Genomic DNA, 25,287 nt, shown 5'->3' on the forward strand with positions numbered 1-25,287 from the left:
TTTTCCACATTTTGTTATGTTACAGCCTTATTCCAAAATTGATTAAATTCATTATTTATTCATTCTTTATCGGATGATCTCAAACATTTGTCCAGAATCAATCGGGGCCTTTCTCCCTCAGCAGATCTGTGAGCTGGGACTCTGTGAGCTCACTCGATTTCCAGCTTGTGGCCTGTTATGTCGAGCAGACTCTGGAAAGCTCGTCTAGGAATTTCACCATATCTCTGCCCTCCTCATGCTCAGGAATTCCAACAATTTGAATGATATTCTTGCGGCTTCTATTTTCAAGATCTTCAAGCTTTTCAAGAACACATTCCAAATCAACTTTGGTTGCGGGCGGATTAGTGGCTAATTCCCTCTCTGATGACTCCAAACAATCGACTCGTTTCTCAACATCTGTCACTCTTGTGACTAACTCAGAGAATTTTTTTTCCATCGCCGTAATCGATCGACGTATTACAGCGAGATCCTCCAAGTCCGCAAGTACCTTCGGCAACATCACCGACATGTTGGACAGTTGACACGGGATTCCTTCTCCCGCCGCGCCATCCAAATCGTATTTCCGGTCCACAGGCCTGTCTGGGCTTTCATCTTGAACCCGTAAGTGTCTTTTAATGTCTCCAGAGCCCGAGGATTTTGACTTCTTTACCATTTTTACCTCGAACAGCAAATGTGTAACTGGGTGTATCGAATTTCACTGGATTATATCATGAAAATAATAAAAAAAATAGCAAAGTGTGCAGAGCTGTCTCATACATCTGCCCTTCGCATGGCGTCACGTGGCTCTCTCAGTTACCACACTTTAAGACATCGTTCAGGGTTTTAGCTCAAGACATTTTCTGGTTTTCACTCCTAAATACTCTTATGAGTGGAACTACTTTCTGCTGCCACAGATTCAGCATTGTTTTGGTACCATTAAAGCCTTTGTTACTAGTTAAAATATGTAACTTTAGAACTAGCAACAGAGGCTTGTGCTACTTTACTGGAGCACTTACTGAGTTAACAAGGGTGTGCATGCATGTGAGTGAGAAAGAGAAAGAGAAACTGAAAGAGATCGCGTGTGGGATTACCTCTGTTTGTTGCGGCTTTCGTCATCAGTAACATCACTTCAAATTGCAAAGATGTAAAAGTATACTTCTCATTAGCAGCGAGTGTCCCTATTCTTGTATATAGCTTTTCCTTTGCCAAACAACTGTTTACATCCCCACTGAATCACAGGGGCATGCTGACATGAAGGCTCTGTTGCGTGTGTGTGTTTGAGAGAGAGAGAGAGAGAGAGAGAGTGAGAGTAAAAGAGAGGGAGAGAGAGAGAGCGCGAAGGTGCTTTCCACAGATATTAAAACTTATTTAGGATAATATAGAAACTGTTGTATTGATCAAGATGCAGAGGTGCAGGGGGCCTGGGTAGCTCAGTGGTAAAAGACGCTGGCTACCACCCCTGGAGTTCGCTAGTTCGCTAGTTCGAATCCCAGGGTGTGCTGAGTGACTCCAGACAGGTCTCCTAAGCAACCAAATTGGCCCGGTTGCTAGGGAGGGTAGAGTCACATGGGGTAACCTCCTCGTGGTCGCTATAATGTGGTTCGTTCTCGGTGGGGTGCGTGGTGAGTTGAGAGTGGATGCCACGGTGGATGGTCTCAGATGCAGAGGCAACTGGGATTCATCCTCCACCACCCGGATTGAGGCAACCACAAGGACTTAAAAGCACACTGGGAATTGGGCATTCCAAATTGGGTGAAAAAAAAAAAAAAGATGCAGAGGTGCACTTACATCAAGGCTCTGTTTGTTGGTCTCAACTCAATGTATGAGTGTGTATGTGTGTCAGTGTGTGTGTGGGTGGGTGAGAGCACAAAGATGCTTTTTAACAGAAATTGAAATAAATGCAGGAAATTGGAGACATTGTTTGTCATTCTTATCCAATGTACTTAGCCAGTGTCTTTGTTTTATTTGGTTATTTTGCTGTGGTAGCCTATACTGCTCTTTGAAATAACTGAAATAATTTGTTTAAGTGATATGGAACCATAATAACACAAAAATTATTTAATTCATCCCTCATTTATTTAAAGAAAGAAAAAAAACTAAACAAAAATTGCGGTTACAATAAGGCACTTATAATGGAAGTGAATGGGCCAGTCAATAAACATTAAAATACACACTGTTCCAAAGTCTGATGATAAGACATAAACATTATATGTATTAAAATAATTTTAGAGTGAAAAAAAATCGCTCGTTATCTCATCTGTATAAAGTTATATCCAACATTACAACTTCGTGTTATAACAATGTAACACCGGCAAACCCTGTAATCAGGTAAACGCCATAACGCCAGTAAATCCCTGAATTTCTTAAACTAAAATCATGTTAACACATATAATTTTTATGTCTTATCACCATACTTTTGCAACAGTGTGTATTTTAATGTTTATGCACTAGCCCCATTTACTTACATTGTAAGTGCCTTACTGTAACTTAGATTCTTAGATTTTTATTTCCTTTTCTTAAATATATGAGGGATGTGTTAAAATGCTGTTGATTGAGCTTAACTTCTTTCAAATCTGGAACATTCCTTTAAAACCCACTAATATTCAATATATTTTTTTAATTTTTAAAAAAAAATTTTCACAGGTGCATGTTTGGATTTGGAGGTTTCAACTGCAACAATTGTAAGATTTTAATTACATGTATTTATATTCTGTACCTGTAAAGGTAGATTTAAAGTGACATCCAAAATAAAACATATTAAAATATATAAACTGTAGATTGATAGTATTTTTGAAAAACATAGCATTCATTTAAAGTGTATTTTTATATTTACTTAATAGAAGATCTTTGTTGAAGTAACCTTCTGTTTACGTGCAGTCTATAAGCTGATAGCTGTGGTGGTCTCTCCAGCTGCGGGAGCTCTGCTGTTGATTGTCATCATTGCTCTTATAGTCACCTGCTGCAAGTAAGTTAATCAGACAAATGTGCAACTTTCTCTTTATTTGTTTTTCCAATAAGAATATCAAGAATTTTCTTTGCTGCCTCCACAGAAAGGACAAAAATGACATCAACAAAATCATCTTCAAAAGTGGAGACCTTCAGATGTCGCCCTATGCAGAGTTTCCGAAGAGTAACCGTGTGTCCATGGAGTGGGGCAGAGAGACCATCGAGATGCAGGAGAATGGCAGCACCAAAAATCTCCTGCAAATGACAGACATCTATTACTCAGTGAGTCTATGCACTTATTGTGAGCTTTTAATTAAAGGTGCAATATGTAAAACCTTTCATGTAATATTTGCCTTTTTTTTGCCAATGTGTGAACGGCTTGTAACGCAACTTAAAAAATGAGCCCTTCCCAGACTTCCTAGGTTGCCTATTAAAACCTGTAGACTGATTTCTCTATGTAACACAATTTTTGTTCCTGGGTAGTAAGTGTTATTTCCTAATTGCTTATGCCTCAAAAGTATAGAAAGTGGCTATTATTCCCCACAAACTTTGCTTTTATGACCAGGACAGTGATATTTTGAAATTTACCTATTTCCAATGAGAAAACGGGTGAATTTGTGTTTTTTCGTTCTCATAAAGTCAGAAAAAAACAACATATGAATCCAAAATCCTTCTTTATCCGTGGTCCATTGAAGACACCGGCTTTGACCTTTGCCTCAGACAGCTTAGGGAAGAAGTCTTGAAGGTACTTGAAGGCAGACGACTCCTTATCTAGAGCCCTGACAAATTGTTTCGTAAAGCCCAATTTGATGTGCAGTGGTGGCAACAGCACCTTCCGGGGGTCCACCAGTGGCTCCCACTTGACGTTGTTCCTCACCACAGAGAACTCGGTCCGCTGTGGCCAGTCGCACCTGTGGTAGTGCGCCTTGGTGTCCCTGCTGTCCCAAAGGTGAAGATTGGTGTCCCTGCTGTCCCAAAGGTGAAGATAGAAGGGAAACTTGGTAAAACCGCCTTGGAATGCCACCATTTTGAAGTCTCCTATGACCTCCCAGCCATACTCATCATACTTCAAGGCGTCCAGCAAGGTCTTGATGCTGTTGTAATCCTCTTTGAGGTGCACCGAGTGAGCCAGGGGAAGAGATGGGTACTTGTTACCATATGGACCAGCACGGCTTTGAATATTACTTTAGTATAAATACATGTTAATTTGGATTCATATGTTGTTTTTTTCTGACTTTATGTGAACGAAAAGACACAAATTCGCCCATTTTCTCATTGGAAATAGTTAAATTTCAAAATATCACTGTCCTGGTCACAAAAGCAAAGTTTGTGGGCAAAGTTTGAGGCATAAGCAATTAGGAAATAACACTTACTACCCAGGAACAAAAAAATTAAAATAAAAAAAATTGTTACACAGTGTTTTCATGCAAAGGGAGCGGGTCGCTTTTGCTGGGAAAATCCAAAGGATGTGACATTTATGCACGCTCCCGAGAGCCTTGACTCAGTGCGTCTCTTCCACTATTCAACAGCGACAACAAACTGCAACACTAGGTAACGTTATTTTAGAGATGGTATCCAGCAAACGTCCGGCTCCCAGCACAACACCGACTCCTACACAAACTCAAAAGCCAAAAAACAAAACAAAACAAAAAAACATTTATTTATTGAATCCCATCTGGCTAAGCGGGAACGTGATCGTGGTCGAGCAAAAACTAGAGTGAACATCAGCAGGGCATTTGATTCTTTGAGGGACCTTCGTTCAGTTTTGGGGATCAAAACCCTGAACTGGAACCGACCCTGAATTGACGTTCTTCTTATTGGACAGGTAAGCTTACATAACTGCAAAGCATGTGAAATATAGTGCTATAAGGATTGATCTTTGTAATTTTAGCTAACTTGATCTTGCCTGCTAACGCTGACGAATTGCAAGCTACCTTGCTTTGTAACATTCAAATAATTTCAACGATCTTCTCTTTATACTAAAAGTCAGGTTAATGTCAATGTTAATCTGTAATTATTCAGCAAGGTAAACTACAATAATACATTAAATGAATGCTAGACAATGTTCAAGATAATGCAAAAAGACCCTTTCATTAGTGTAACGTAACTTTGTTATACAAAAAATATATACATTCTATTATTATAAAACAATAGCGCATCGATATACCAAAATGAGAGTTGTGATGGAATCACATCAATACTGAATTGTGTCAACATATTTATAATGTACAGTCTATTTTATAAACAGCTACTGTTATCATCCACCAAATTTAGCTAACAGCTATTGATAAAGCTGGCTAGGTAGCTAACGCCGACATAGGCTATCGTATAAATGCAGTCAATGTATCATGCAAAGAAAAGTGATTACTTCAAACTACAGTCTTGCATAGTCAGACCTATATCCACACTTTGTTTTAGCCCTGTTCCAGCACTGGAGAGTCAAATATAATATGCAGTCTCAAAGTTTATAGTAAAACAATCATAACTGTGTAATTTTAATTATGCTACCTCATCTGTCAGCATGATGTCGGTGAATCACGTTCAGCCTCTTTGTACGTTACGTCATTGTTTTGGCCGATGCTTGCATCCCTATGGAGTGTGAGCACGAGCAACAGGTAGCTTGCTGCAGTTCATTTAACGGCCACAGGTGTCATTAATAACAAGGGATTCTGAATCTTACATACTGCACCTTTAATAATATGATATCAAAATTAACCCTATTAAACATTTACTCAGCCTTGTGTGACTTTCTTTCTTAAATGGAACACAAAAGGAGACATTTTAAAGATTATGCTTTTCGGTCTTGTCTATGCAATTGCAATAAATAGGGACTGGAGCTTTCAATCTTCAAAAAGGATGCAAAAGCATCATAAACTTAATCCATGAAATATTTGTGCTATATTCCAAGTCTACCAAAGCCGTATGATAGCTTTGTGTGAGAAACACACCAAAAGTTGTTAAACATCCAGACCTGTAACCCAAAGGTTGTAGGTTCATATCCAAGAAATGGTGATACATGATCTACCACCATTGTAGCCTTGAGCAAGGCACCTAGGTTGCTCTAGGGGGGCTGTACTGTACTCTTAAGTTGCTTTGGGTAGAGAAATGTCTGCTTCATGAAGAACAATAGTAGCACAGGATCACAAATTAAACATCTTTTCCCACTTTCCTATAACTATGTATACTTAGTACTGCTTAATTATGGAATATCTTTCCACATTATAAGCTTATATGGGATTGCTATTCTCTCTTGTAGCCTGCATTGAGAAACTCCGACCTGGAGCGCAATGGGCTGTATCCCTTCTCTGGCCTCCCCGGTTCAAGGCATTCCTGCATTTACCCAGCTCAGTGGAACCCTTCCTTCATAAGTGATGATTCACGTCGAAGGGACTACTTCTGATGGTCTTATCCAGCAGGCCTGTAATAAGCTCTCTCTGCGTGGTTGGACCCGAGCTGGATACTGACCACTAAAGGCATCTGAATGTGAAAATGAGCTGGCAGAAAAAGACAATTATCTGTGGGACTGGAAGAAAGCCACAGAGCTCTGTCGGGTCAGTTTTGCATTTTCCATGCCATGCCTCAATGAAACTTCAGAGCTGAGGAGTACAACATGAAACGGTGAGATTTCATTGATCTGTTCTTTTTAGCTCCCAGCTGAGTGATTATTCTTCAGTGGAAGTCTGTGAATTTAGTCTAGATTGATGGAGAATAACACATGAGATGCCTGATCTACAGTATAACTTTTACATTATAAAAGTTTGCACTATAAACTCCTCACACAGATCTTATCTCAAACAGCATAAGCCATAAATGTATCATATTTATACTTTGGATACTGTGTTAAGTTTTGGAGTGTGTAAGGGGTATCTGGATGTCCATTTGAGTACACTACCAGTGAAAAATTTGGGCACACTCATTCTTTATAATTACGATTTCCCATAATATAGAACAATAGTAATGTCATCGAGACCATGAAATAACATACATGGAAGTATGTGTGAAGTATAGTTGTGCTTCTGCAATGTAGCTGCCCATTGCCTAGATTACAGTTCTGCACACTTTGAGCATTCTCTCAACCAACTTCATTATTTATCCACCAGGGATACTTTTTAAACAGTGTTGGCCCATGTATGAGGTGCACTTTTTAGCATTCCAAAATAAATCCATACTGTAGGTAGGCACTATTCATTTTTGTCTGCAAAACAAAGCTTGATCAAGAGAAACATTTCAGTCAAGTGTGTCCAAACTTTTGACTGGTTGTGTATTTTCATCATGAATGAATGCTTTGGAGTGGGGTAGTTTTAACAGAAGATAAGTGAAACATTTGCTGGAGATTTAAACCTATGTAAAAGATTGTGAAACGCAATATTAATGGGAGCAGTGTTTATGAGAAATGTGTCACGTTTAAATGTGTTTTTGTTCATGTTTTGTTTTCATGCCTTTTATTTTGAAATTAGTCATGCTTCCTGTTCCTGTTTCATGTCATGTGGTTTCCTTGTCAGGTTTATTAGTCCTGTCTTTTCATTGATTTATGTTTATGTGTCTTGTTATCGTATTATCAGTTCTGTTTTATTATTGGTTCCTGTTTATTACTCTTGTTATCATGTTCATTAGTTTAGTCATTGGTTGTCTATGTCATGTGGTTATCCATGTATCTGAGCCCTCATGTTTGCCATTGTCTTTTGTCAAGTATTGTGTTGGTTCACGTTTTTGGATACCAGCACTTTGTAAATAAAACTGCACTTTGGTTCTCACATCGTCGTCCTCGTCCATTCAGCTGTCCTGCCTGCTCTGTAACATTACAGAGCAGGCAGGACAGGCTGAACACAGGAACGGAGGAGGAGGATGATGACGACGATGATGATGATGTGAGAACCCAAGTGCAGTTTTACTTACAAAGTGCTGGTATCCAAAAACATGAATCCAAAGTGAAAACAAACATAAATTACTTGACTAACAGTATGAAAACTGACACAACGTTACACCAACACAATACTTGACAAAAGACAATGGCAAACATGAGGGCTCAAATACATGGATAACCACATGACATAGACAACCAATTACTAAATTAATGAACATGATAACAAGAGTAATAAACAGGAACCAATAGTAAACAGAACTGATAATAAGATAACAAAACACATAAACCAGTGAAAAGACAGGACTAATAAACATGGTGAAACAAGAGGGTCACATGACAAGGAAACCACATGACATGAAACAGGAACAGGAAGCATGACTAATTTCAAAAGAAAAGGCATGAAAATAAAACATGAACAAAAACACATTTAAACGTGACAAAATGTAGCAAGACAATTCCAATATTGTCAGTTTTAATTGTTATTTTTTTACTACAGTAATAATCACAAAATACAGTACTGCCTTGTTTTTTTTTTTTTTTTTCTAATTTATTATATTTAAGATGTCCTTTTCAGATAAAGATACTCTAGTATTACCTGAGGACCTCACACCAGCCCTCAGTGAGTATGTATTTGTATGGATGCTTACTGGTGCATGAGAGAATGGACTTCACCTGGTGCCAGGTGTCCGTTTGATCTAAAGTGTGTTCTTATGAGGTGTGCATTATTTGTAATCGTTAATATCAGAGACTTCTTCCCCAACTTATTTGTATTTTCCCTTCCTCTGAGGATGGTCACTTAAACCTGGCGTTGTAGTCAGACTTGTATTTTAAAATGAAGGAGAAATAAAGATTGGTTTCTTAAGTTTTGTGTTTGTTAATTTTATAGATGTCTCTTTTTTCTAGAAGCATTTGTGGAACAGATGTCAATTTCATGTTGCTGCATTTCAGCTTTCAAAATGCAAATAAAAGTATATTGATGAGGTTATGGTTCGTAAGGTTTTACAATGAGCTGTGTATAAAATAATACATTTGAAAGGATGTCAACAGCAAACTGACCACAGTGAGTCATTTAATAAGGTGGAAAATATTCAAATCAAACTACTTTTTCCTTTTCAAATGAAAATACAATTGCAGTAGTACTTTATTAATTTTGCCTCTTTTATTTGTGGGAAATCTTTTTCTCTTTTTTAAATAGTTTGTGCTTAGCAATATAGGAGCATCTTTAATTTTTTTTTTTTTTAAATAGGTGAGTCAATCGAAAGGATATGCCTATAATACATTATTTGTTAATAGAAAAAAAAAATGAGTTAGGAGCACATTCTGTTGCTGCCAAAAGCCTTTGGGGAGAGCTGGTACTGTTGCCACCACGATCAGGGGCCAGATTCACCAAAAATCTTCTGGATTTTTAAATTTTTTTTAATTGAAATTCTTAGTATATATATTATTAGAAGTTTGTAAGAAGTTCCTTAGTGCAATTCGTTAAGAGCATTCATTAGAACATTCTTAAAGCCTGGTCACATTTACCTTTGCATGCCGAAATTCCACTGGCGAAATAAAGTCATCTCAATGGGGATCTCCACAATCAGCAATTTCGCCTGATGGACTTCAGTGGCAAAGAAGTTTCCTGTAGGGTTTGAGTTTAGTTAACTTTGACACATGAATTCACAGCCTTGACCAAAATGAAGGTGCTTGGTTTGGCAATGTCTTTTGTGTGGGTGGTGCTTTGTACATAGTGCTTCCTACTCTGAATATTCACAATGGATGAGGAACTCATGTTAGCAGTGAGTGTCTTTATAACAGTACTTTCCCAGAGTCTGCAGCAAATGCAGCATAAAAAAAGAGGCTACTTGACTAGTTTTTGAGGGTTTCACACTTGCTTAACATCTGCCTATACCTTCTTCAGCTTAACTCAACTCTGAAGAGCTGGTCATCAACATTTAGAAACAGGACTGAACAGCAAGGTGCATACCAGAAGATTTGCAGTGGTTAAAGGGATAGTTCACATTTGGTAGTAAATTTGTATGTGATCCCATTTCCATTGTAAATATGGAAACTGATCCAGTGAATTGCCCATAGTTTTCATAATTATACAAAAATGGTTATGTCAGGTTTATTAATCACTGGGATATATACATAGGTTAAGCTAGTGGTTTTATGAAAAGAACATTACATAACAGAAAGGACTACAGACTGATCACATTGTGAATTTTGCAACAGTAGGTCATGTATTTTTAGTTGTAAGCAAGGGCGTAGTCAGAAAATTTATTTTGGGTGGGCCTCAATAAAAATGGATGGGCCAGTGAAAGGTGGTGAAGTTTGAATTGATGCATAAATGTCTGATGGCGTTTGGCACTTATTAGTAATCCAGCAGAATGGGGTCGATTGCAGGGTAGACAAACAAAAATTAAGTGAAAGAACTCCATACACAGCTGAAGCTAAATCACAATTTAAGTGGTTTTTCAAGATTTTCAGAGGCCCCGTTTTTTTTTTGCCAGTTGTAGAGCACTGAGTTTTCAGGTCTAATGGCTTCTAATCATAATTTCATTTTCTACTGCACAACATTTACATCAATCTATAGCACACCGCTCTTAAGGTCCCTGAAAGTCTTAATGAGATGGTGCTTTTGCCCATTCTATATGCATTCAAATTATGGGGTGGAGCCTCCAGTGTTCTTAAAAGAAAGTTGTTGCTCTTAGTGGCCAGCGGGAAAATAGATTCCTACAGCATTAACATGAACTTATTGGAATTTACCATACTGACTGTGCCTGTTTCTGGTGCTACCATTCTGATGAACATGTTTTTTGTGTACTGTATGTTTTTTCCAGAGAACGGAACAAAGAACAGCCTGAAGCCACCTCTGAATGTTTTACTGGGATCACTTATTGGGTGCAACCTCACTCTTAATGTTTTTAACCTGTTGTTTGTGTTGTTTGACCATTTTCATCCAGCTACGTGGCTATACACCATTTCATACGCTGTTACTCTGTTTGCCATGAGGACCAGTTTTACCTCCTCTCTTGGACTGAATGTGTTTTACTACTTTCAGATTGTTCCTGTCCGGCAGGCTTTTTTGGTCTGGGTGAAGACGCACATCAAAGTCTTTATGTACTTGACATTGTTTTTTGATAGAATCTTCTTTTCATTTGAATTTGTTCTAGAAATTACATACCCATTGGAAGATGCTGTGCCTGCAGCGGACTTGAATTTAACCAGTGTTCAAGTGAACATCACCAATGGAAACATGGATTTAAAATATTTTCTGTTAACAACAAACTTTTGGCTTAACTGTGGTTATTTTTTCCTTGGTGTTGTCATTATGCTGGCATCAAGCAGTGCCACCGTTCTCTACCTGTGGAGTCACATGAAGAGTATGAGGGAGAACATCAGCTCTTTTTCTGCACTTCATCTCCAGAGGCAAATGAGAGTGACCATCATGGGCGTTTTACAGACAGTCCTCTACTTTATCTCCTCAGGATGGCTTACAGCAGAAGATATAATTTTTTACTATTTTGTTGAACATTTTGATCAAGGTGAATATTTGTGTGACTCTGTTGTGGCACTATACTCTCTTGGAACAACCATCATTTTATGTGTTGGTCAGACAATATTCCGGCTTAGGGTGATAGATATCTGGAAAAAACTTCTGCAAACCCTGAAGTTTTCATCTGACTGAAGGCACAAACCTCTTTCCTCATAACTCACTTTAGGTCATTGAACTTCTGGCATCAGATGCATTTATTGGCATTGTTAAAGGGGGATATATTGGAAAGCAATACTGGGGTAGCACTCAAAGTAATGGATGTAAAAATACATAAATAAATAAATAAATACAAATAATAATATAACATGAACATGAACATGAAAAATCACATTAAGATTCTATTTTATTTTATTCCATTTTGTTCTATTCTGGACATTAAATTAGAAAAGTTTCTGTTTGTGCATTAAGTTTATGCATTGTACCCCAACCCTTATGGCTGAACTGATTAATGAGAAGAAATAATAGAAAAGGAAACATGATTAATTATGTCAGCTGTCATAGTCTAGCATATATGAAATATATGACAACTTAAGTTGTTTAAGACAGCAAAATAATAATAAAAAAAAAAAAAAAAAAAAAAAAAAGGGATTTTGAATTCCTTGGCTATACTTTATTTTACTGTAACAGCCAAACAGTTTTCCTGGTAGGCTACTGTAAGTTTATATTTTATGGGGTCCAAATGAGAGGGGAAGCTTGCACACAATGTGTAGAAAAAGTCTTATAATCTTTTAATTTATTGAGAGGCCAAAATGTGCTCAGTGCAAAGACAAAACGTATTCGATTTACATCGTCATCAGTGTCAAGTTAACAATAGCACACCTGATTCTATTTATAAAGAGGGAGTATTTACTGTAGTTGTCCTAATAGTTTGCTAAATGTTATAGATGTATATTGCCTCTTTATATGGTATACTGGCATTCATATATATTACTAAAGTAACAAAGACAAGTTATCAAGAATCTACGTGTATATATCAGGAGATAGAGGACACAAATTACATAAAAAAATTACATTTAAAAAAATTAACTATTATATTATTATATCACAACCATACCAATAATATTCATTATTCAAAGAAGAATTGTTGTATGCACACAAATCAGTGAGGAATTATATTTTGTGTCATATATACATAATACTTCGAGAAATGTCAATTATGTCAATACAAATGTTGATCATGCATAATTCAAAAACATGGGCATAGTACAATCACCCGAGATTCAAAAATGTCTACACTTATTTCCAAATGTAAACTGTACATAGTTATATTTACAAATATAACTATGTACAGTTACATTAAAGTATTAAATATATTAAACATTATATATTAAAGTGGCGTGCAATTGTTTTTTTTTGTTTTTTTTTGGTTTTTTTGCTCATATTCTCAATTATACGTGTTCTAATTTGTCTAATGGTTTTCCTCACATATTGTTTGTTGCATGGACAAGATATTATATAAATGACATTCTCAGAACTACAAGTGACCAACTGTTTTGTACTGTACATGCTGTACTGTCTGTTATACAGCTCCTAAATGAGCTGATTTTTCTGTTGTTATTCTTGCAGGCGGCGCAATTAAAACATGGGAAAAAACCAATGGATTCATCCAATCGTCCATCATTCTTATTATACGGAGTGAAAGTGTCCGCTTTAACCAAAAAATCTCTAATATTTTTAGATCTTTAATGTGCAAAGGATCATGAAAAAGATTGGAACAAATAGGATCACTCTTTAAAATATACCAATGTTTTTTGAATATTTATTTAATTTCTTGGCTGTGTAGAGAAAAGGTTGTTGTACAAACCACAGAGATGTTTTTTTCTATTGCTTTTGGGCAAAGGAGGAATGGTACGAACCCTGTAAAGAGCATCATCTAAGCCACTTTTTAGGATAGCCCCTGAGGCGAAATTGCTTATACATTTGAACTACCTCTGTCTCAAATTCCAATTCCGTCACACAGATACACTACCTAAACTTAACCAATCAGTAGAGTGTGTAAACATGACAGGAAGCTGTTGTGTGTGTGACAGAAGCAAGTAGTTGTAGAGTATTAGATGGAAACGATGTCCAGCGACGTCATTTGCTGTAGTGAAAAGTGAGGTTAAGATAGTTTTGTTTTTGATATTCTGTCACATTCAGCGATAAACGGTGATAACTCTTAAACAGCTTAGAAAATACTTTCCAAAATAGTAATACTGTAAAACATGGAAACCTAATAATATTCTTCAAGCTTGTTTTCATTATTTTCACTCGAGCATTTGCCTGCAAAAGCCGTCGCAATGTGAGTTACCCCGGGAAGGTCCTCCTGTCACACCTTTTACCCAGGTGGTTCACTCGGCGGACATCTTTGGAATGCTCCCGGGAGCTATTTTTCTATGTAAACAAGCGGCATGCCAGTGCATCTCCTATCTACTTGAATGGGGAAAGACCGAAATCTCCAAAACGGTGGGTCTAATTATGATCAAAGAACATTTCTCAAATCAGCAGTAAAATCTGATTATACTGGTCAGATATAATATATAATAAATTGTGCTTCTTTACCTCAGATTATGTAAAAATTTCCTGTCTTGTTTAGTTAATGTGCATGCACGTTCTCGAGTTGATTGACAGGTGATGTCTGTATCTAAAAGGTGATTGGCTCCTTTACCTGAAGCCGGAACTTCCGTTCTACATTGGTATCATAGGTGACACTTAAATTACTCTAAATAGTCTCTGGGCTCGCAAACCACACAAACCTAAACACCTCCTAAAGCAGAGTGCATAATATATATTCACTTCCTGGTTACTGTTGTGAAGCAGTGGCTGCAGGGAGAAGATGCTACTTTATCCCTTGCCTGTACATGTGTCTGAAATTGTGGCATGTCAGCACTTTAAAATATGCCAATGTAGGGCTTTACTGGTTGTTTAGATCAGTGTTACTATCAGAAATAATTGGTAATTATTTCTGTAGTTATTAATCAATATTTAAATTAATTAATTGGATCTAACTCATTAAAACCTCATATAGGACTCCAGTAAATGTAGTGTGCTACGTTTAGGAGCGAGTTTGGTTATTAGCAATAATTAATAATTATCAAAGATAATTATTATTAAAATCAATAGAACATTGATGAGAATCAATGTTAGCTTTTTTTTAATCCTTTAAAATCAACACTTATCAATTGTTAACATCGATGAAACATTAAAATTAACACTAGCTTATTGATCATTCTAATTCAATCAAAGATAATTATCAATTATCAAAAATCAATAGAATATTAATAAGGATTAACATTGACGGGGCACCACCCTGAAATCAGGGACTAATAACCGAATATTAAAACAGTCTCAATGTTAGATTGTTTTCTTAGGAAAATCGACATCCGAAGAATATCGATTTTCGGGAAAAAAAAAACAATGAATGAAGGTTTGAATCCGAGCACTGACATCCCGTCAGCACGACACAGGTGTATGCAAAACAAACCAAAACACTTCTCTTTGTAATATAAACAAAGTTTATTTATGCAGTAATATCAATTAATAATTAATACAATGCAGTCAATAAACTTCCGACTTACAACTACAAACTAAACAGTGATATGATTAGATATGGAAATAAAAATAATCCTATAACACATAAGGTGTGCGTGTGTGTGTGACAGTGTGTGTGTGTGTGTGTGTGTCAGTGTGGTTAGTGAGAGAGAGAGATGATTCAGTGACAGCACGAAAGCTGATTTCGCGATAGCTGGAGATGAAGCAGCCGTGTTCATCACTCAGAGACGCGGTTTTACGAGCGGGGCTCGTAAAAGTCCCTTGTTATTTGACTCTAATGGATGAACTCAGTTGCTGTCTCACCCGCGATGGCGAAAATGCACAACAGTCCAATTTGGTTGGACTACAATACAGCAAAACAAATTCGTGATAATTAATACTCTGAGTATTAATAATGAGCGGACATGGCGGTCCGTAAACTGTACAAGCAAAAAACCTTGAAACACAAGAATAACACACTATAATATTCTATCTCTGCCCAGACGTAACCTCTTACTTGAATCGCATGAGGACACAGGTAGAATGTGTTTTCCTCCGTCCTTTAACTTTGACCTGGTTTCTTGAGGCTCGTGTGATGACGAGAGCAGTTTCCTCGCGCTGTCGGCGGGCGGTACGGCTGTTGATTCTCGGCGTGCTGGCGGAGAACTCAGAAATGTCGACTTGATTGAAGATGGAAGAGAAATCTTTAATCTCTTCACTTCTGTAGGCCAACGGATGAAGATGCGAATTGCTCGGCGGTCTCCTTCGGATCCGTTAGAGTGTTTGGTTGAACACAGAGTAATCTCAACTCGTCCAGCGAGATGGAGATTGTATGGCTACAGTTTCAAGTCGGACATTACTTCCTTATGCCACGAGGTTACACCGGAGAGCAGCAAAAAGCTACGTCCGTATTCGGTGAACGAAGTCGCCGGAAGCCACTTTGGAAGCATTTCAGAATTATTTCAACTCCTGATGATGTCATGTTTGAGGGACGTTCTGTTGTGTGCCTCATCCAATAGGAGTTGAGAGTTCGATCCTTTAGTGGGCAAGGCTTCATGGATCTGTAGTCTGTTATGGACTCCCTTTGTTTGATTTTGGCGCGATTTTTGTCAGTAAAATTTACGACTTAGAAGGAGGGGGCTTGAGGAATGTTTTTTATGACTGTTAGGCCTGCCTTTGTCTTCTATCTGAATACATGAGGCCCAACACCAAAAATATACAAAATCAACAAAAAGCTAAATCTAAAAATTTAGTTTAATAAATGTCCTATCAAATGATCCTATGGAGAGCACACTCCAAAAACTTGCCTATATTTCAGATTGATGCATTTCAATTTTTTAACAAAACTCCATGAAATTTTAAACAAAAGTAAATTAATAAAACCTCAATATATTTAAATTGAATTAATTAAATTTTTAATAAAACTTACTATATTCAATTTGTAGGAATTTTGTTATGAATTTTGTTTGTTTGAGTGAATGAAATACTATCCATTTATCAACCTAAATAGTGTTTAAGACAACTTCACTTATATCCATTAAAAAATACAGCAAAAGGTAATAAACCGGTTTAGTCACAATTAGAACAACTGAATGCACCGTTTGCTGGTGTTAAAACTATTGTCTTGAGGACCGCATCTCTCCACTTATGTATGTACTTTTTAGTTACATCATTTACATCATTCATTCATCCTTATCCTAAGTAAAATCCTTTTCTTAATTCCATTTCCTTCTTTTAGCCTTTGAACCTTTGAGCTCTGACTGAATTTCATAGCAGAAAATATTTTTCTAATTAGGAAAAGAGAGCAGTTAATTGGCTAGACAGCGTAACTCCTGTCCCCACCTTCCACCTGAAATGTTCAGTTACTCACTACAAATAGTTTAAGGCTTAATTTGCTTTATTTTTTTTTTATTTATTTTGCAATTTAGTTGAAAAAGAAAGGTGATTTTGGACATGCAGTTCCCTATTCAACTATCGGGGTGTAACTTCTAATTAGTTTGATAGAAAGGCTTTGCAATGGCAAATTAGGGGCAATAACTTCCTGTTTCTTGCATTCCTTGAATAAATCACGTTTCTCTCTTGTCGAATTCACAAAGTCTGGGAACAAGAAAATGCTGTGGTTCTTCCAAGAAAGCCTTCCTGTACTCCTCGCCTCGCATAACACAAGAAATTTGGCCAGAATTGATCGGGGCCTGTCTCCCTCAGTGGACCTCCGAGCCGGAACCCTGTGAGCTCCTTCGATTTCCAGCTTATGTTCTGTTATGTTGAGCAGACACAGGAAGAGCTCATCTAGGAATTTCATCATATCTCTGCCTTCTTCATTCTCAGGAATTCCAACAATTCGGACGTTGTTTTGCCGGCTGCGATTCTCTAAGTCTTCCAACTTTTCCCAAACGCGTTCCAAGCCTGTCTTGGTCGCTAGTGGGTCAGCAGCTAATTCCCTCTCCGATGACTCCAGATAATCGGTCCATTTCTTGATGTCTGACACTCTTATAACCAACTCAGAGAATTTAGTCTCCATGGCAGTGATCGATCGACATATTACAGCAAGATCCTCCAAGTCAGCAATGACCTTCGCCAGCATTGCCGACATGCTCGACAGTTGACGCTGAATCTCTCCTGCCGCACCGTCCAAACTGAGTCCCCGGTCTGTGTCCCTGTCAGGGGTGTCAGCATGAGCACGTAAGTGTCTTTTAATGTCTACAGAGCCTGATGATTTTGAATTCTTTGACATATTGTCTTCATGGAACAGGGTGTATAGAATCTCACCAGTTTATGACACAAGAAGTATGAAAAATTAGCAAAGTGTGCAGAGTTCGGCGTTCACACGTCCGACCCTCGCATGGCGCCACGCGACTCTTTTAGCTGTTGTATTAAATCACCCGTATCTTTCAAATAAGATGGAAGTTGTTCCACCAAAGGTTTAAGAATTCGATCAACATAATGAGATATGGGTTCCAAAAGACTTTCATTGCAAGTCACTATAGGGCGACCAGGAGGATGAATCAAAGATTTATGAACTTTAGGCAAGACATAAATGACAGGAATTACCGGAAAATCCTTAATAAGATACTTCAATTCCACTGAGCTAATTGTATCAATCTCTTTTTTGAAAAGCAAAGTTGGATTTGAGTCCGAATTTGTGTAACAGATATCATTTGAAAGTTGTGATTTAATCTCTCAGAGATATAGTACGTATTTTTATCCATTAGAACCAAACCCCCGCCCTTATCGGCAGGTTTCCATATTACATCGTGTTCATTTTGAAGCTGCATCTAAGTCTGTTGTGTTTTCAAGCCACAATACTCGGGCTTGGGTAGCCTATCTTCAGAGTTTTATCAATATCTGCATCAACCAAATTGCAAAAAGTTTAAATTGCTGCATAATTAACAGGAGGGCAAAAATAACTTTTAGCTCTAAATGATTTATTCCCAGACACTGGCTGATCTCGTCTCTGTACAACATCTTTATAGTAAAAGTATTTCAATTTCAAGGATCTATAGAATTTAAACATTTCAATTTTCAGCTGAAAGGGATCTGTAGATGTTGGAGGGACATAACACAAACCTTTGTTGAGCAGTTGTTCTTCTGCAGTAGATAGGCTGTTGTTGGATAAATTGAAGATTAAGTTCAGATTTTGCATGTTCTCCTTAACTGACTCAAAGTCCTTGCGTCCTCCACCAGGCCGCCCCTGGCGCGTGTGCCTCCTTGTCGAGTGTTGTACTGTCACTGTTGAAGAGGTCTCACATTTGGGGTATTGTCTTTTTCTTGCATAAAAAATCAAGATCTGAGTCAAACTGATACTCAGAACATGGTTTTTGAATTATGCATGATCAACATTTGTATTGACATAATTTACATTTCTCAAAGTATGATGTAGGCTATATATATATGACACAAAATATAATTCCTTACTGATTTGTGTGCATACAACAATTCTTCTTTGAATAATGAATATTATTGGTATATGGCTGTGATGTAATAATATAATGGGTAATTTTTGTATGTAATTTTTATGTCATTTGTGTCCTCTATCTCCTGATATATATATACACGTAGATTCTTGATAACTTGTCTTTGTTACTTTAGTAATATCTGTGAATGACTGCATACAATATAAAGAGGCAATATATGTCTATTACATTTAGCAAACTTTTGTATATTTATAAGTCTATCCTATTAGGACAAATACGGTAAATACTCCCTCTTTATAAATGGAATCTGGTGCGCTATTGTTTACGGGACACTGATGACGATGTAAATCGAAAACGTTTTGTCTTTGCACTGAGCACTTTTTGCACTTTTGCACATTTTGGCCTCTCAGTAAACAAACGAAAAACATTGTAAGACTTTTTCTACACATTGTGTGTGAGCTTCCCCTCTCTTTTGGACCTTAGTGTGATTTTTTTTGAGCTTATGCACCAAAGCTACTTGGAAATATAAGCCCTTTCAGTATTTGGCAACTACAGCTTTTGTTCCCCTGTTGGTTAACTACCTAAATTTCATGGGGTAAATATCTCTTGCAATGATAACTATATAAAGTATGCACTGAATTTGGAGCTTATTGCCTGTTGGCGCTTCTGCTACACTTTGATTGTGATGTTTATGATCTACGCGCTTGTAAACAGCTTCGCGTTTTGATTTGCGCTTGCCCAAAACTAAATCTTCTTTGCGAGACAATACTTTTACCTACTAAACTAATTTTGTGTGTGCAGAATAAAGGTCCAAATATAATTCCATACCAGAACATCACTGATGATGTGTTAGTGAGCATCACAAGTATGTAGTCAGGAAATATCAGAAATAAGACATTTGGTAGTTAATAGTGTCAGTGATCCAATATTTCCATTGTAAATACAAATGCAAATTGACTCAGTAAATTGCACATATTTTTCATAATTATACTAACATGGTTATCAGATTTATTATTCACTGGAATGGACACAAAGATCAAGCAAGTGGTTTAACTCTCATGTGGTGTTCGGGTCATTTTTGACCCATTTTGATTTTGTTTCTTTAATAAAAATGGTGTCCTTTATCTGAGTGGTACAAGATTTTGTGACTTTTCCTCCACTAGCTATCTGAACACACACACACACAAAATCTGGACTTGAAGGATAAATCTAAATGGTCACTCGTGTGACACTTGTGGTGTTCAGTCCAAAATTGACCCACCATAGGAAATGAATGGGAAATACTAAAATACAGAGGTTTTTTTATTTTATTTATTTGTCAAATAAAAATCAGTAAATCAGACACAATTCAGAACACAACCATACATAAACGAAGGGGTGAGACTATAAAACATGAACAATGCAGAAAACATATGCACGCACAAACACACACACATACATACAGGTTTTTTTTGGCTATATTAGTGATCTCTCATAGACTTCCACTGATTTCATATCAGGTTAAAGATATTTTCTATTTCCAAACTCTACCCCTAAATCTAACCATTCCACAAGCATGTGCACATCACTAGTTTTGAAGATCAACATCATCTGCAACATCCACATTTTTTTTTTTTTAACTGATGAGTACATTTGGCCCTCAAAAGTGTAGACAAACCTGTACACACATACCAAACATACCACACAGGTTGAAGTCTGAGTGTGACCCCTGTGTGACAAAGTTTATGCTGGAATTTTGATGTTTGAAATAAATGACCGGTAACAAAATAATAACTCTGTCTTTTCTTTGTAGCACATTCAGATTTGACTATGGCAGCATGGTCAGGTTTGACAGCATATTGGAGCATCATTGCAAAATCTGACACTTCAACACAAGTGGTTTAGAAGTTTTTTATTTAATTTTATTTATTTATTTATTTATCACACATACGTTTGCACATATACAGTGAAATTCTTTTTTTTTTCCACATATCCCAGCTAAGCTGGGGTCAGAGTGCAGGGTCAGCCATGATATGGCACCCCTGTAATGCTACATTTCTGACAAAAAATTGTTTTAAATATATCCTATATAAATATATAGCTAAAAATATATCCAATGCATAACTTGTGATGACATCTAGAAATTAAATTTGTTACAACACTGGCTTATAGAAATCAGCCAATGCATGATAGAGCACTGAAGCCATCTATTGGCCATTGATGTTATTTCTTGCAATTGTTTTTTTTTTTTTTTTATTCCAGCAGATGTCAGCAGAGACCCCCCACCCACCCCCCCCACCCCATCACAAATTGTGACGTTTTGACATTTTCAGTTTACTGAAATGAAGGTTTTTAATTGAAGTGAAGATAACATAAAATGTGCTTATTTTCTATTTAAGTGAATGGCGTAATTTAAATACCATTATTGTTTTTTTTTTTTTTTTTTTTTTTTTTTACACATCTTTAAAAAGTAAAAAAAAAAAAAAAAAAAAAAAAAAGTAAAATACTACACATAAATTACCGGGTAATTTTTTACCCTCAAATGCCACAAGTGTGACTCTCAAATGAACACCGCACAGGGGTTAATAAAAAAAGAAGCAGGAAGTATAACGTAGAACTCCAAATACAGTCTAAATACAGCTCAAGCAAAATTAGATCCTGAGTTTAAGTGGTTTTCAAGTTTTTCAGAGGCCCTATTCTTTTGCCAGTTGTGGACCACTGAGTCTTCAGATATATGAGCCATGTTCCATTGCACAACATTTGCTGTTTGTAGAACAACATTTACAAATGTGGTCCATTATATAATGCTTTATGATAGAATGTGGTCTTTATGAGATGCCCATTCAAAATGCATTTAAAGTAGGGGGGCGGAGCCTCCAGTCCAGTGTGCATATAAGAAAGGTATTGCTTTTAAGAGGCAAATGAAAAAATGGGTTCATACCTGATTAACATGAGTCTTTTTGCATTTGCCATCCTGAATGTACCTATTTCTGGTGCTGCTATAATGATGAACATGTTTTATGTGTACTGCATGTTTTCTCCACAGAATGGATCAGAAAACATCCTAAAACCACCTCTTAATGTTTTACTGGGATCACTTATTGGGTGCAACCTCACTCTTAATTTTTTAAACCTGTTATTTGTGTCATATGATACTTTTTTCTCAGTTTCCTCATGGATATATGCCGTTTCATCAGCAGTTGTGCTGTACGTCACAAGGACCAGTTTTACTACCTCTCTTGGACTGAATGTGTTTTATTACTTTCAGATTGTTCCTGTCCGGCAGGCTTTTTTGGTCTGGGTGAAGACGCACATGAAAGTCTTTATGTACTTGACATTGGTTTTCGACAGAATCTTCTTTTTATTTGAATTCATTCTTCAAGTTATGGACCCACGGAAATATGCTATTTCTGAAATGGACTTAAATTCAAGCATTGCTCATGTCAATGTCACCAGTGGAAATGCTGTTCATTTTAACCTATTAAGGGTAGACTTTTGGCTTAGATCTGGCTATTTATTTCTATGTGTTGTGATCATGCTGGCATCAAACACTGTGACTGTTCTCTACCTGTGTAGTCACATGAAGAGTATGAAGGAGAACACCAGCTCTTCCTCTAGACTTCATCACCAGAAGCAGATGAGAGTGACCGTCATGGGAATTATACAGATGGTCCTCTTCTTTATCTCCTCAGGCTGGCTCATGACAAACGAGCTTTTTATCTATTATTTTGTGTACAAATTTGATGAGAAGGAATATGTGATTGCCTCTGTTATGACACTATACTCTCTTGGAACAACCATGATTTTAGGTGTTGGCCAGACAACATTCCGGCTTAGGGCGATATATTTTGGGAAAATACTTCTTCAATCCCTGAAATTTTTATACAGGTGTTGTTGGAGGGGTTAACTGGGAAGCAATGTTGGGGCATCACTCAATCCAAATGGATCTAAAAAAATTTCTAAAGTAACCTGAACATGGGTGACAGAGAAGTGGATGCTTTTCTTGACTTTTTCTTGATTTAACAGTAAATACTGAAAAAGTAAAATGTCATTTTGTTCAAAACAGAATATAAATATAATAATGTAATTCAAAGTCAAATCACCAATGTAAATAATTTGAGAAAATATGTTACAGGAATTTTGATTGATCACTGTGCTGACATTTGCAAACTACATAATCCCCTATTTGTACAAGGGTTCAGTGATTTGAAGTCATTGAAAAAATAACTCTGAAAGTATGTAAAAAAGTATTGGCAGCAAATCCACCACAAGAAGTTATTCAATAAGGTGGTAATTATTCAAATAAAATGACCATTTCTCCCTAAGTGAGGGTTTCTGATATCCGAAGAAGCCGAAACACCCCAAAAACATCACTGATGCTTTCTTTACAAGCATCAAGAGATGCATGTGGTCCAGAAATATCAGAAAGAGAAAGTCAGTTGGTATGATAGTGTATGCAATCCTATTTCCCTTGTAAATATGAATGGAAACTGATCCAGTAAATTGCCCATAGTTTTCATAATTATACAAAAATGGTCACATCAGTTTATTAATCACTGGGATTGACACATAAATCAAGCGAGTGTTTTAAAGAAAATAACATTACACGGCAGAAAGTAAGGCAAATAATTTCAAGTCCAGCCTAAAGACAGCTCAAATAAATTAGATCCTGAATTAGTGTTTTTTTTTTTTTTTTTTTTTTTTTAGATTTTTGAATGCCTTATTCTTTTGCCAGTTGTGGACCACTGAGTCTTCAAGTCTATGTAGGCTCTGATCCAAATGTCATGTTGCATAAAACAGCATCTACACTATATCAGTCTGAAGCACACCATTAATCAATGAGGTCCCTGAAGGTCATAATAAGATGCCTTTTCAAAATGCATTTAAATTAGAGGGGGTGGAGACTTCAGTGTGCTTATAAAAAACTTGTTGCTCTAAAGACTTCTGCAAACCCTGAAATTGTCATCTTACTGAAGAGCACAAACCTCTTTCCTCATAACTCACTTTAGGCAATTGAACTTCTGGCAGGGAAGCAATATGAACGTGGGTGACAGAAGAGTAAAAATTTTTTATTGATACTTAAAAAAAATAATAATTTTTATCACAGTATACTGTCAAATACTAACTTTTGTTCAAAACACAGAATATCAGTGCTGTGACTGAAATAATATAATTCAAGTTCAGTTAACTAATATAAATAAATTGAGAACATATTTTGCAGGATTTTGCATGTATCATTGTGTTGACATTTGCAAACCACAAAATCACTCTTCCCCTATATGTTCAAGGGGTTCAGTGATGTTTGCAAATCAAGGAACCAGACCAACAAGTTTGTCCACAATAAGGGCATACATTGAATTAGGAAATTACATCATGTTTAAATATATTTGTTTGTTTATGTTTCAAATAGTTTTCACTAAATTTCCACCATGTAAAGAATACTGTCAGATGATACATTCCCATGACTATAAATTTTGTATATGTATGAATGTAGATTCACAAATTGCTGTTTTGTTTGTCTATATTGATTAAAAGAATATTAATTTATTGTTTGATCATTTGTTTCAGTCCTTCATCAAGTATTTCTAATGCTCATCAGTTTTTCTTTTGTCAATGGTGTCATTCTGACATTGCCATTGGATTTACATTAAATAAATATACTCTTTACAGGTATGAGGTCTTTATATTCAGAAGTGAATTTATATGAAACAAAAATATAGCTTTTTTAAAAATTTTAAATTCTATTGATTAATCGCTGCAGTACCTTTAATATCTACTCCCTCACATTCAAAGAATTTAATTGTTTCACTCGTGCATGTTGGAATTTAGAGATTTCACTCCAATTATTGTAAGAATTCATGTACACTGTCATCGCTACGCTTCAGTTCAAAATGCAAATATACATGATTGATGAGGTCATGGTTAATAACGATTTTCAATGAGCTGTGTGCAAGTAAAAATTACTTTAAGAGGATGTGTCATCAGAAAACTGACCACAGTGAGCCATACAATAAGGTGGAAATGAATTAAAACAAACTACCTTTTCATTTTTCATTTAAAGACACAATTTCTATAAGATTTTGTTTCTGAATTCTGAAAGATGTAAAGCAGGTAAGTCAATCAGAAATAGATGCCTATAAGACATTATATGCTTATATAATAAAAAATGAGTCATTTGGTACTTAATAGTGTGAGTGGTCCTATTTCCCTTTTGAATACAAATGGAAACTGATCCAGTAAGTTGCTCATAGTTTTCATAATTATACTAGCATGGATATGAAGTCATTTACAGTATCAATCACTATATGACACTTGGGATGGACACACAACTATGGGCCTTTAGTTTAAGAAGATTAGCAAAGAACTCGAAACCAGCCTATATAGTGCTCAGACTAACTACTTCTTTTGCCAGTTATGGATCACTGAGTTTTTCAGCCTATATGGCTTCTGATCCAAATGCCATGCTCCATTGCATAGTATCTACAGTATATCAATCTGTAGCTCACCAGTGTGGTTCCTGAAGGTCTTAATGACATGCCCATTCAAGATTCATT

General features: G+C 36.5%; 3 protein-coding genes across 4 annotated transcripts in view; all 3 read left to right on the plus strand.

Moving 5' to 3' along the window:
• LOC127448485 (protein HEG-like) overlaps positions 1 to 11,080 on the plus strand; it is a 35,298-nt gene extending 24,218 nt beyond the window's left edge. Inside the window, exons 10-14 of one of the 2 annotated variants that reach the window (XR_007898533.1) lie at positions 2,623 to 2,660; positions 2,857 to 2,944; positions 3,030 to 3,207; positions 6,182 to 6,543; positions 10,948 to 11,080. Coding sequence is in view for 1 of the 2 variants with exons in the window: in XM_051711062.1 (XP_051567022.1) it covers positions 2,623 to 2,660; positions 2,857 to 2,944; positions 3,030 to 3,207; positions 6,182 to 6,325 (448 nt within the window). In the remaining variant the exon portion in view is untranslated. Of the gene's footprint in view, positions 1 to 2,622; positions 2,661 to 2,856; positions 2,945 to 3,029; positions 3,208 to 6,181; positions 7,943 to 10,947 lie in introns of those variants that run through there. The other variant, XM_051711062.1, reaches the window with a different exon arrangement.
• On the plus strand, positions 8,156 to 12,913 carry LOC127448512 (taste receptor type 2 member 10-like). Its single transcript, XM_051711125.1, has one exon. It carries the CDS (start codon positions 10,404 to 10,406, stop codon positions 11,460 to 11,462), a length of 1,059 nt encoding a protein of 352 aa, XP_051567085.1. The 5' UTR covers positions 8,156 to 10,403; the 3' UTR covers positions 11,463 to 12,913.
• An 8,749-nt stretch (positions 12,914 to 21,662) lies between these two features.
• On the plus strand, positions 21,663 to 22,653 carry LOC127448516 (taste receptor type 2 member 10-like). Its single transcript, XM_051711132.1, has one exon. The coding sequence runs from the start codon at positions 21,663 to 21,665 to the stop codon at positions 22,638 to 22,640; it is 978 nt and encodes a 325-aa protein (XP_051567092.1). The 3' UTR covers positions 22,641 to 22,653.
• Positions 22,654 to 25,287: the final 2,634 nt, after the last annotated feature.

The sequence above is a fragment of the Myxocyprinus asiaticus genome, chromosome 11 (assembly GCF_019703515.2).
Source record: "Myxocyprinus asiaticus isolate MX2 ecotype Aquarium Trade chromosome 11, UBuf_Myxa_2, whole genome shotgun sequence".
In the NCBI taxonomy this organism is placed as follows: Eukaryota; Metazoa; Chordata; class Actinopteri; order Cypriniformes; family Catostomidae; genus Myxocyprinus; species Myxocyprinus asiaticus.

Coding starts and splice junctions, on each gene's coding strand:
- LOC127448512 (XM_051711125.1), top strand. CDS start 10,404: ATGGTGCTTTTGCCCATTCTATATGCATTCAAATTATGGGGTGGAGCC.
- LOC127448516 (XM_051711132.1), top strand. CDS start 21,663: ATGGGTTCATACCTGATTAACATGAGTCTTTTTGCATTTGCCATCCTG.